This window comes from Dromiciops gliroides, chromosome 3 (genome assembly GCF_019393635.1).
Source record: "Dromiciops gliroides isolate mDroGli1 chromosome 3, mDroGli1.pri, whole genome shotgun sequence".
Classification (NCBI taxonomy): Eukaryota; Metazoa; Chordata; class Mammalia; order Microbiotheria; family Microbiotheriidae; genus Dromiciops; species Dromiciops gliroides.
Genome location: NC_057863.1, coordinates 582,594,911 through 582,607,138, shown reverse-complemented (window position 1 = coordinate 582,607,138; position 12,228 = coordinate 582,594,911). Strand labels below are relative to the sequence as shown.

The 12,228-nt window shown below is 39.3% G+C and overlaps 1 protein-coding gene across 1 annotated transcript; it reads left to right on the top strand.

Moving 5' to 3' along the window:
- Positions 1-1,645: 1,645 nt before the first annotated feature.
- On the top strand, positions 1,646-11,323 carry LOC122748028 (olfactory receptor 51H1-like; the record flags this gene model as incomplete). Its single annotated transcript, XM_043993765.1, has 2 exons — positions 1,646-1,677; positions 10,411-11,323. Coding segments are annotated over 2 exons (945 nt in total), but the record flags the coding sequence as incomplete, so codon positions are not given.
- Between the last annotated feature and the right edge of the window lie 905 nt (positions 11,324-12,228).

The window sequence follows — 12,228 nt, the reverse complement described above, 5'->3', positions numbered from 1 at the left end:
CCTCCCCCCTCCACAAGATCGCAATCAGGTTACATATGTATAATCCACAAGTGTTCTTTTTATCAGTTCTTTCTATAGGGGTGCATAGTAAGCTTCCTCATTAGTTTCTTGGGATTGTCTTGGATCATTGCACTGCTGAGAGTAGTTAAGTCATTCACAATTGCTCATTGAACAATATTGCTGTCACTATGCACAATGTCCTCCCAGCTCTGCTCACTTCACTATAAATTGATGTTCATTAGTCTTTCCAGGTTTTGGGGGGATCATCCTGTTTGTCATTTCCTGTAGCACAAGACCATTCCACTACAATCATATAACACAGCTTTTTCCATCATTCCTCAATTGATGGACATTCCCTTAATTCTCAATTCTTAGCCTCCACCAAGAGTTGCTATAAATATTTTTTGTACAATTTTTCCCCCTTTTCTCTTTTTCATGATTACTATTGCTAACTGTTTCCCTTCCATCCTATTCCCTTCCCCATGATATTTATTCTATTATCCATCTTCTTTCATCCTATCCCTCTTCAAAAGGGATTTGCTTCTGTCTGTCCTCTCCCCCACTCTGCCCTTCCTTCTTTTGCCCCTCTCTCTTTATCCCCTTCCCCTCCTATTTTCCTGCAGGGTTAGAGAGATTACTCCACCCAATTGAGTGTGTACATTATTCCCTCCTTGAACCAATTCTAATGAGATTGAGGTTTTTGAGCCAATTCTGATGAGTGTTAGGCTCATTTACTACTCAGATTAAACAGATTACTCCACCCAGTTGGGTGTGTCTGTTAGTCCCTCCTTGAGGCAGCTCTGATGATTTTAAGGTCTTTGAGCCTTTTCTGATGATTGTAAAATTCATTTACTGCCCTGTTCCTCTCCCATCTCTTCCCCCCACTCCATAAGCCTTTTCCTGTTTCTTTCCTGTAGGATTTCACCTCTGCCTTTCCCCCTCCCCCGTGAATTCCCTTCACCCCACAATTTAACCCTAAATATGTCATCACCTAGCTAAGTGACACAGTGGACAAAGCATCACCCCTGGACCCAGGGGTATCCCAGCCAAAACCCAGCCTCAGACACAAGACAATCACCCACTGTATGACCCCAGGTATGTTCCCCAGCTACAATTTTTTATGGTTCTCTAGGGTCTTGTATTTGAAAGTCAAATTTGCCATTCAGTTCAGGTCTTTTCATCACAAATATCTGAAAATCTTCATTTTCATTGAAGTCCCATTTTTTCCACTGAAAGATTATGCTGAGTTTTTCTGGGTAGGTGATTCTTGGTTGTAATCCCATTTCGTTTGCCCTTTGGAATATCATATTCCATGCCCTCCAGTCATTTAATGTAGAAGCTGCTAGATCTTGTGCTTTCCTGACTGGGGCTCCATAGTACTTGAATTCTTTCTTTTTTGGCAGCTTGCAATATTTTCTTCTTGACTTGAGAGCTCTGGAATTTGGCTATAATATTCCTAGGAGTTTTTCTTTTGTGATCTCTTTCTGGAGGTGATCGGCAGATTCTTTCAATTTCTATTTTAGCTTCTTCTTCTAGAATTTCAGGGCAATTTTCCCTGAGAATATCTTGGAAGATGGTGTCTAAGCTCTTTCCTTGATCATGGTTTTCAGGTAAACCAATAATTTTCAAATTATCTCTTCTGGACCTATTTTCCAGGTCAGCAGTTTTTCCCAGAAGGTATTTCACATAGCCATTTTTTTATTCATTTGGATTTGCTTTATTGTGTCTTGGTTTCTCATAAAGTCACTGGCTTCCATTTGTTCAATTCTCATTCTTAGGCAATTATTTTCATCAGAGAGCTTTTGTACCTCCTTTTCCATTTAGCCAATTTGACTTTTCAAGCTGTTGACTTTTTTCTCATGTCTTTCCTGCATCACCCTCATTTCTCTTTCCATTGTTTCCTCTACCTCTCTAACTTTATCTTCAAAATCCTTTTTAAGCACCTCTTTGGCCTGAGACCAATTCATATTTTTCTTGGAAGCTTTAGATATAGGGGCCCTGATGTTGACATCTTCCTCTGAGGGTGCCCCTTGTTCTTCCTTGTTAATGAAGAAACTTTCTATGGTCCTCACCTTTCCCTGTCGGCTCATCTTGCCTTTCTTTTACAAGACTTTTAGCTCCTTAAAGTGGGGTACTGTTTCCAGGCTGCAGTATCCCAAGCTTAAGAAGTCTCAGGTGGTATGATTTAAGGAAGATCAGGTTCTTCACTTCCCTGGCCTGTTTCCTGGTCCTTAGATGACCCCAGACCATCTTGCTAATCAACCAGCTTTGTGTGTTGTGGTTGTTAGCTCTGATGAGCCTGTGCCCCTCCCCTACCTGGGCCACTGCTACTGAGCCTACTTCCTGGTTCTCAGCAGGGGTGTAAAATCCAAGTTCTGCCTTAGCACCAGCATAGACCCCTGTAGTCTCCCCCCCTGCCCAGGGCTTAGCCCACTCACCAGACTGTGAGCTTAGTTCTAGATGACACTGGTTCTTCAGCTGATTCAGAGGCTCTGGGGGTCTGCTTCTCTGGTGAGGCTTTCCTGGGACTGGATCTGTGTCAGGGTGACTGTGGGGTTGGTCTCAACTCCTGTATCAGTACAGCAGCTCCCTCCTTCTGACTTTCCAAGATGTTCTTGTTTAGAAGATGATTTCAGCACATTCTTCTGTGAGTTTTGCTGCTCCAGGCATTTTCCTATGGCGTTATTTGGATGTTTTTTGGAGCAATCATGTCATGAGTTCAGGAGCTCATTGCCTTTCCTCCACCATCTTGGCTTGCCCCGGAAGTCAAGGCTCCATAATTTATTCTTTTTTTTTGTGTGTGAGGCAATTGGGGTTAAGTGACTTGCCCAGGGTCACACAGCTAGTAAGTGTTAAGTGTCTGAGGCCAGATTTGAACTCAGGTACTCCTGACTCCAGGGCCAGTGCTCTAGCCACTGTACCACTTAGCTGCCCACCATAATTTATTCTTAATGAGCCTCTGATTAGTCTTCTTTTTCATAGATCTCTAGCATGTAGAATATTACTCAATATGTAATAATGATGATGATGACAATGATAATAACCAGAATAAAACTAATAGCATTTATATAGTATTTAAAGGCTTGCAAAGCAATTTAGACATATTACATTATTTGATCCATAAAATGTCACTAGGCAATAGGGCCTATTATTGTCCCCATTTTATAGATAAGGAAACCAAGGCAAACAGTGTGTTGTACAGGGTTACCCAGGTAGAATATGTCTGAATCCAAATTAGAGTTTAGATCTTCCTGACTCTACTACCAGCTCTCTTTCTTTCTTTCTTTCTTTCTTTCTTTCTTTCTTTCTTTCTTTCTTTCTTTCTTTCTTTCTTTTTTGGTGAGGCAATTGGGGTTAAGTGACTTGCCCAGGGTCACACAGCTAGTAAGCATCAAGTGTCTGAGGCCAGATTTGAACTCAGGTCCTTCTGAATCCAGGGTCGGTGCTTTATCCACTGCTCCACCTAGCTGCCCCCTGTGATTTTCTTTCTTTCTTTCTTTCTTTCTTTCTTTCTTTCTTTCTTTCTTTCTTTCTTTCTTTCTTTCTTTCTTTCTTTCTTTCTTTCTTTCTTTCTTTCTTTCTTACTACCAGCTCTCTATCAACAATGCCTTTAATAACTGCCTAAAGAATATTTGTCAAGTTTCATTGAAAAGTTGGAATATATGCAAATATGACAGAGCATAATAATAGATATTGAATAAATACATAGAGGTAATATAAATATGTGCAATGTGTATACAAGAGTGAAAGGGGTATTTTCCATATGGTACATATGTTTGTTGCATAAGAAGATACAAGATTCCAATGGTGGGAGAAGATGGGGGTGTCATAAATGGGTAAAGACCATAACATTCTTTTGAATCATCTGAGATTTCTTTAATGAATCATGATATATATGAGTCTTTCTACCCATCTCCCCCACCTCCAACATATACCAGAAGGAGAAATTTCTGTAATAAAATGTCCATTTTGTTTGTTTGGGTTGTTTTTTGTTTGTTTTTTAGGGGCGAGGCAATTGGGGTTAAGTGACTTGCCCAGGGTGGCACAGCTAGTATGTGTCAAGTGTCTGAGGCCGGATTTGAACTCAGGTCTTCCTGACTCCAGGGCCGGTGCTCTACCCACTGTGCCACCTAGCTGCCCCCTTTCCATTTTGTTTGATTGGGATCTAGGGAATCATCAGGGCCTCCTAGAGACTCCAGGTGACCCATGGGTTTTAAAATGACAGCATAAAAGCTAAGAATCATTGCCTTGGTGAAGGAAGAGGTGGAATCTACAGCATAAAGAGGAATCTAGGTAAGAATAATGGGAAAAGAGCACAACAGAGAATCAATGATTAACATGGGGTAGGTAAAGGGGATGATGAAGAAGCATCTAGGAGTATGAAATAAATTCAGTGGAACAAGGAGTTCCAGAAATAGGGAATTGAGGGTGGTACATAATAATAATAGTGATAACAACAACAAAATACACCATGATTTTATTTTAATTTTCAATCACAAGCACATGCATAAATACTGTAGGCAACAGAGAGTGGGAAAGGAGGAAGTAAGGGAAAGGAACTGGAAGTGAAGAACAAGAAAAAATTAGAATGGAGTAAAGATTGATAGCCTTTTTCTGAGCAAAAATCTGAGTTTATGAAAAAAACACTATTTAGAATATGCTATTTTATTTTTGTAGGTATTTCAGCCCATGATAATCCAGTGAGAATTAGACTTCACACTGATCAAATGTGTTGAGCAAGGTAATGAACAATCAGAATGACATACAGATGGGTTTTGCCATTCTCTTTCTCTCAATGCCTTAAGAATTGGAACAAATAAACAAAAATAGAAGACAAATAAACCAAATTCCATTCAAATCACTTTTAAAAATAAAATGTTAACCATTCTCTCTGTGGCTAGCACTCAGAGAGTGGCTATGACAAATTGCATTCAATGGGTTAATGGCTTCTAAAAACAAGTTATAAAAAACAACACCGACAAAAACAGCCTATTAGTTTGAGAATAAAAGTGGCCTCAAGGGTACATTTGTCTATCCTGCTTAAAGGCTGATGAGCTTATCTCTAGCCAGTTCAGGGTCCATAACTCAGAAATGTACCCAAATCAATGAGATTGAACTGGACTGAAGAAAATTAGGGATTGAAACCCTGGGGAGAAGAGATGAAGAGAAGCTGATGAAACATTTATTGCAGACCAAACTGGCTCTCTCCTTTACTTTCCCCACCAACTGTTTCCTTTCACCCAGAAATCTATTTCCTCTTGTGAGTTGCCAAGAAAATGTCCAGGGGTTCTTTGCGTGTGTTTGTGTGTGTGTGCATGTATCTCTCTGTCTGTTACAAAAGTAACTGAAGAGAATAGAAAGCAAGTAGACAGAATGTTTAGATACATCCTTGTGCCAGCCAGAACCCGGATGAGAGTCAGAATAGTGTGACTTCAGAGAGAACAGGATAAAGGATGAAATACCAAGATTAGTGGGAAACATCTCTTCTTTAGGGCTCTAAGGTTAAGTGAACACCATTTTTATGAAGTTCTAATTAGGTAAGTGATTGAAATATTTTCATTTAATCAAAGGTCACATAGCTGGTCTAGGTCAGAGACAGGAGTCAAAATCATATCTTCCTATTCTGTGTCTAGAGCTCTTTCCACCAATTTGTCCTGCTAAGCTAATGATTCAGGCAGAGAAACATAAATAGCATGAGTTGAACTACACTTTTCTCGAGGAGTTGTTCTGTGGCGGTGGGAACTCCCTATTAATTCTTTTTTTTTTTTTTTTTTTTGGTGAGGCAATTGGGGTTAAGTGACTTGCCCAGGGTCACACAGCTAGTAAGTGTTAAGTGTCTGAGGTCAGATTTGAACTCAGGTCCTCCTGAATCCAGGGCGGGTGCTCTATCCACTGCGCCACCTAGCTGCCCCTCCCTATTAATTCTTATGTCAAGGCTCTCTGCTTGCTGGTCTCTCCTGTTATGAAGCACAACCACACCCAGAGTGCATCATGTGTATGCCACACTTAATCATGTATGCATATATGCATGCATCTCACTAGCTAGCTAAAGAAAGATAGCATAGATCACTGAAAATAACTGCATTTGCATGAAGTTCAATAGCTCCTAGTTTGGTGTCTACCAATAGAATTCCAGAGGGATCGAAAAGTTCCTTTTACCTCCAGCTTTCAGTCTCAATCCTGAACCACCTGTCACCTGACCAAGTTCTGAGTAGTCTTTTTTTTTTTTTTTTTAGTGAGGCAATTGGGGTTAAGTGACTTGCCCAGGGTCACACAGCTAGTAAGTGTTAAGTGTCTGAGGCCGGATTTGAACTCAGGTCCTCCTGACTCCAGGGCCGGTGTTCTATCCACTGCGCCACCTAGCTGCCCCCTGAGTAGTCTTTTAACGGAACATGATCATTCATCCAAAGTCAGAGATCAGGCAAAAACTTAAAATTCTCAGGGTGGGATATTTCTACATAATTTAGTAATTTACGATTCACTTCACCAAGACACATTGTATCCAGAAATGGTATACAGAGAGCGGTAAAGTGGGTGGGCATCACCAAAAGGAAGAAACAAAACAAAGGAGGGAATGGTCTGATCACACACACACACACACACACACACACACACACACACACACACACACACACACACATAAAGTAAACTTTCATCACAGTTTTCTTCAAGGCTGGCTTGGTTATAGAGTTATTATTTTATTCTATCCTCAAGTAGACAGAAGATAGAAAACTTCTGGAAATATAGAAAGCTTTCAATTATCCACAGACTGAAAGAGCAGAAGAACCTGAAAAACATAACTTACAAATCTTCATCAATTAGTTATTGATCAACAAATCATAAAATTACATTGATGAGATATCTGTACCTTCAGAGCAGGAAGTAACAGGAAAGGAAAGAGGTGGAGAGTGTGAAGGTAAGAGAAAAAGATGTGTGGAGTGTTCTTGTTAATGTAGAGGTGAGTATTTGCGCATAGGAGTACATAAGCCCCTTTGAGAAGAAGTAGAAAAGTATGTAGTTATCTAGGTGGCTCTGTATATAAAATGCTAGGCTTGAAGTCAGAAGGTCTTATCTCCCTAAGCCCAAATCTGACCTCAGACACTTATTAGCTGTGTGACCTAGGGCAAGTCATTTAATCCCTTTTCTCTCAGTTCCTCATCTATAAAATGAGCTGGAGAAAGACATAACAAAGCACCCCAGCATCTTTGACAAGAAAACCCAAATGGGGAGATAAAGAATTGGGCACAACTGAATAATAACAAATAGAAGAGAATGTGTATATATGTATCTCTATATGCATGTGAATGAGTGAGAGATAGAGATAGAGACAGAGAGAGGGAGGGAAGAGAAAGAGAGACATACACATAGAGCAAGAAGAGAGAGAGAGAGAGAGAGAGAGAGAGAGAAAGAGAGAGAGGAGATAGATACAGAAACAGAGACAGAAGGGGACAGAGGGAAGGAAGACACAGATACAGTTACAGAGCAGAAAAACTGACAGGACAGACAGACAAAGGAGAGAGGAGAAAAAGAGAGAAGGAGAGAGAGAACATACTCATTTTCTGTGTATGGCAATTTCATTCATGTATGAATATATTTATAGGTTATTGATAAGAAATGCAGCTGTGCAAATAAGTATATCTATATAGGACCATTTTTAGTTATGCTTGAGTTTATAGAAGAGTGTCCCTATAAATATAGTTGTTTGTCTCTGGTATGAAACTTTATTTCTGTGGAAGCACAATGGTATATTTACTTGTATTTGTTTTCCCAGTGCTTAGCCCAGTGATTGACACAGTAAGCACTGCTTAAAAACATGTTTTGTTTTGCTTTTCATTCATGTATTCATTCACTCATTTGTGCATAGAATAAATATCTGGATGTTTTTGAGTTTGTGCAAAAGAAACTATGTGTCTATGTTCAAATTAATGACATAGGAGCAGCTAGGCGGATCAGTGGATAGAGCACCAGCCCTGGAGTCAGGAGGACCTGAGTTCAAATCTGGCCTCAGATACTTGACACTAGCTGTATGACCCTGGGCAAGTAACTTAACCCTAATTGCCTCACCAAAAAAAACAAAACCAAATCAAAATAAACCAAACCAAACCAAACAAATGAATGACATAAGCACATAAGTATGCCTTTTTTCAGCCTGATCTTAGAATCTGGATTCCGCACTGTTCTATACCAGATAAAATCGTATCCCTCCATCAAGGGTCAGTTCAAATGCCACCCCCTCCAGGTAGTGTTCTTTGATTGTTACCACTAGGAGTGATCTAGTCTTCTCACAGGTCTTTGTACTTCAAATACATGCTTCCTCACTATAATACACCACATGTATTTGAGTATATCCCTCATCTCTACAGTGAGAATGAAAACTCAGGCATGAAAAGCCATGATCATATTCAATTCTGTATAATCACAATGACATTTGTAGGAATAAACCACAAAGAGCCTACACTGAAGTAATAATGGTTTGTGTTCATATGGCAATTGGCAGGTTTTGAGGTATTTTTCTCACAATCTTGTGAGTCAAGTAATTCAATTTCACCAGAATTTATTGAGTATCTATTAAGCACTAAGAGCTGTGCTAGGTTCTATGAATACAAAAACAAAGTGAAAGAGTCCCTACCCACAAGAAGCTTATTTCTAAGGTGCTGAATAGGTAGAACAGCATGTGTACATATAAGTGAATATAAAGCACATACATAATAATTTTTATGAAGAAGGCAAGTGTTTAATATGGCAGGAAGCTTGGTAATAATGGAAGTATTCTAAAGGGCACATAAGAGAAGGGTAGAGATTAAGACTGGTTTTCATGGAAAAGAATTTTGGCCATGGCAACGTTTCCTCTATTAAATAGTTAAGCTCTTCAAAAAATTAATTATTTTTCTAACAAAATCATTCTTGTTGATATATTTTCTTTTTAACCTGCCTACATTTCCTCATGTATCTCCTTCCCAAAGTGTCATCCCATATGTCAAAGAATATTTTAAATAAAAAAAATAGAAAAGACAATACATAATATGGATCAGGACATCCAACATGAAAATGTATGCAGTGCCATGGCCCTCCTGTGACTGCAAAAGAAATGAGTGAAAGATCTTCATATCTTTTCTTTTTGCCCTAGGCTTATTCTATATAATTTTGAAATGACTCAACTTTTATGTTAGTTTTTTTTCCATTTACATTGTAATCATTGAGTATATTATTTTCCTGCTCTTGATTTCTTAGAACAAAGATAATATTAATTTGATTATTAGTCACTGTAGAAAAGCTACATAGGGTATGTCAAAAGGTCAGATGTCCAGTACCTCATCCTGTCTTATGTTCAAAGGAGAGGTGATAAATTACTAGGGTCAGGTTGGTAATAGAGGGGAGAGACTTATTTGAGAACTCTCCTTCATTCAGATATAGTTCTACCTACGTAGGGGAGAGAATCTATTCAACATTTAATCAGAAGGGCATTTTCTTCCTTACTTGAACTGGTGATCAACATGGTGCAAGGTGGGTAGCAGGATATATGTCTGGTTCTTGGTCAGAAAGTGAAAACAGGGGACAGTAGAGTAATATAAATACTACTATCCCCATTTTATTGATGGGAAAGTTGAGGTCAGAAAAGGGAAGGTTAGTGAGTCAGTATATCTCATCATTTTTAATAGCTCTCAGTCTTTCCATTTCCACAAAGCTCAATGTAGTGTGACCTACCTGCAGGAAAACAAGCCAGTTTGTTATATGAATAATGACATTTATAGAGGAATAACTGTATATTTATATTCACACATGCAAATGTCTGGACTTTAGTGTCCAATTCAAATGATTTGCATAACCTGCATAAATTACTATATGTGAATATAAGCATATAATGTGTGTCCACCATTGCATGTCTATATGCTTGGGAAATTTTCATGAGCATAGAGAAAGTGAATATATTTGTAGAGATTGTATTTAAAGGAGAATGATGCTTTGACAAGTATTGTCTGAGTATGACACACTCCTAAATTACTGGGAGTTTTTTCCATTGCTTTTATTACTTCTCTACGAACATTTAAACTGCAGAAATGAACATAGAGTCATGATGCCCCACACACTAAAGTCTTTAAGCCCTTGTGTTTGGATTCCAGGTACTACTTAACTCTTAAGGATACTGCTTTCCTGTTTATATCCTTACTTTTTTCAGACAAACCAAAACCAATGGAAGGAGTTACCACACATGAGATACCCAAGGAGGTAAGGGGTAAAGTTGGGCTGAAAAACTTGTCTCTGTTCCATTTCTTCCCTAACCTAGCTGTCCATTTCTCCCTACCCCATAAGAGAATGTTCTTTTACTTTAGGAACTGTCTCCCGAGCAGAGAAACCCTTTGCTGCCAAAGCTATGCTTACCCTGAATGGCTCTCATATAAATCATCACAGTTTTCTGCTGACGGGTATACCAGGAATGCCAGAGAAGAACTCCTGGATGGCATTCCCACTGGGACTCCTCTACACTCTCACTCTTCTTGGCAATGGTACCATCTTATCCATTATCAAGATGGATAGCAGCCTCCATGAGCCCATGTACTATTTCCTCTCTATCTTGGCACTGACCGATGTGGGTCTCTCCATGTCCACCCTGCCTTCTATGCTTAGCATTTTCTGGTTCAATGCTGCTGAAATCCCTTTTGATGCCTGTATCACTCAAATGTTCTTTATACATGGATTTGGAGTGGTAGAATCTGGAGTGTTGGTGTCCATGGCCTTTGATCGCTTTGTGGCCATCCGAGATCCACTGCATTATGCTTCCATACTCACCTCTGAGGTCATTGGCAAGATTGGAGTAGCTGTCCTTGCCCGTGCCATCTGTGTGGTCTTCCCTGTGCCCTTTCTTATTAAGCGACTGCCTTTCTGCCACTCTAATGTCCTCTCCCACTCTTACTGCCTCCACCAGGATGCCATGCGACTTGCCTGTGCTAGTACACGTGTCAATAGCCTTTATGGCCTTATCGTTGTAATTTTTACTTTGGGGCTGGATGCCCTTATCATTCTCTTCTCCTATGTGCTCATCTTGAAGACTGTGCTGGGCATTGCCTCATGGTCTGAGCGGCTCAAGGCCTTCAATACCTGCCTCTCTCACATCTGTGCTGTGCTACTCTTTTATGTACCCCTCATTGGGGTCACCATGATCCACCGCTTTGGGAAGCACCTTTCACCCATTGTCCACACACTGATGGCCAATGTGTATCTGTTACTACCGCCTGTTCTTAACCCCATCATCTACAGTATAAAGACTAAGCAGATACGTAAGAGAATAGTCCAAGTATTCTTTAAGAGAAAGGGCAGGGCTTAGTGGATGCTTGGGCTCGGAGTGAGTTGAGTGATAATCACCAAGTAGGGTGGGCAAGGGTGGGAGGGTAGGGAAGACAAAAAGAATTTATATCATGCCTATTAAGTGTCAGACACTGTGCTAAGTGCTTTACAAATGTTATCTCAGATGATCCTCACAGCATCCCTACAATGTGGCTGCTGCTATGATATCCATTTTACATTGAAGAAAACAAAGAGTAGTTAAGTGACTTGCCTATAGCCATGGAGCAAGTAAGGGTCTGAGGCCACATTTTACTTGAAGTCTTTCTGATTCCAGGCCAAGTACTCTCTCCATTATGCTACCTAGTGGCCCCTAGTTGTATATAGTAAATAGTACCCAAACCATTAGATTGTCTGGACTATTAAAGGGAAATGGGTACATAGATTGCATTAGAATTTAGGAAACAATATTTTATCCTCATGTCATTAATTTATATATCATTTCATGATTATAAATATCTTTCACATGCATGGTTTCATGTGATTTCCATAGATTTGTACTTTCCTACAATTAAAAAGATTTTTATTAAGTCACTTAGGTCAACTAATACCAAATAGTAAATCCTATTAATAATAGCTGTGAAAGAGATTATCCAGTCTGTGCTTGAAGAACTCCAATAACACTGTAAAGTAGACAGAATGAGGATTATTATTCTAATTTTACAAATGAACCAATTGAGAAAGAGAGAAGTGAAGTGATTTATCAAAGGTCATACTTCTAATAAGTGGAAGAGCTGGGATTTATATTAAAATATTCTGAATCCACATCTGGTATATTTATATAGACCATATAGAAATGCTCTAATCAACTGATTTTTCTATTTAAGATCATATATATGTACATATACAAAGACACATAATATATGTATATGTATGACATTATATCTA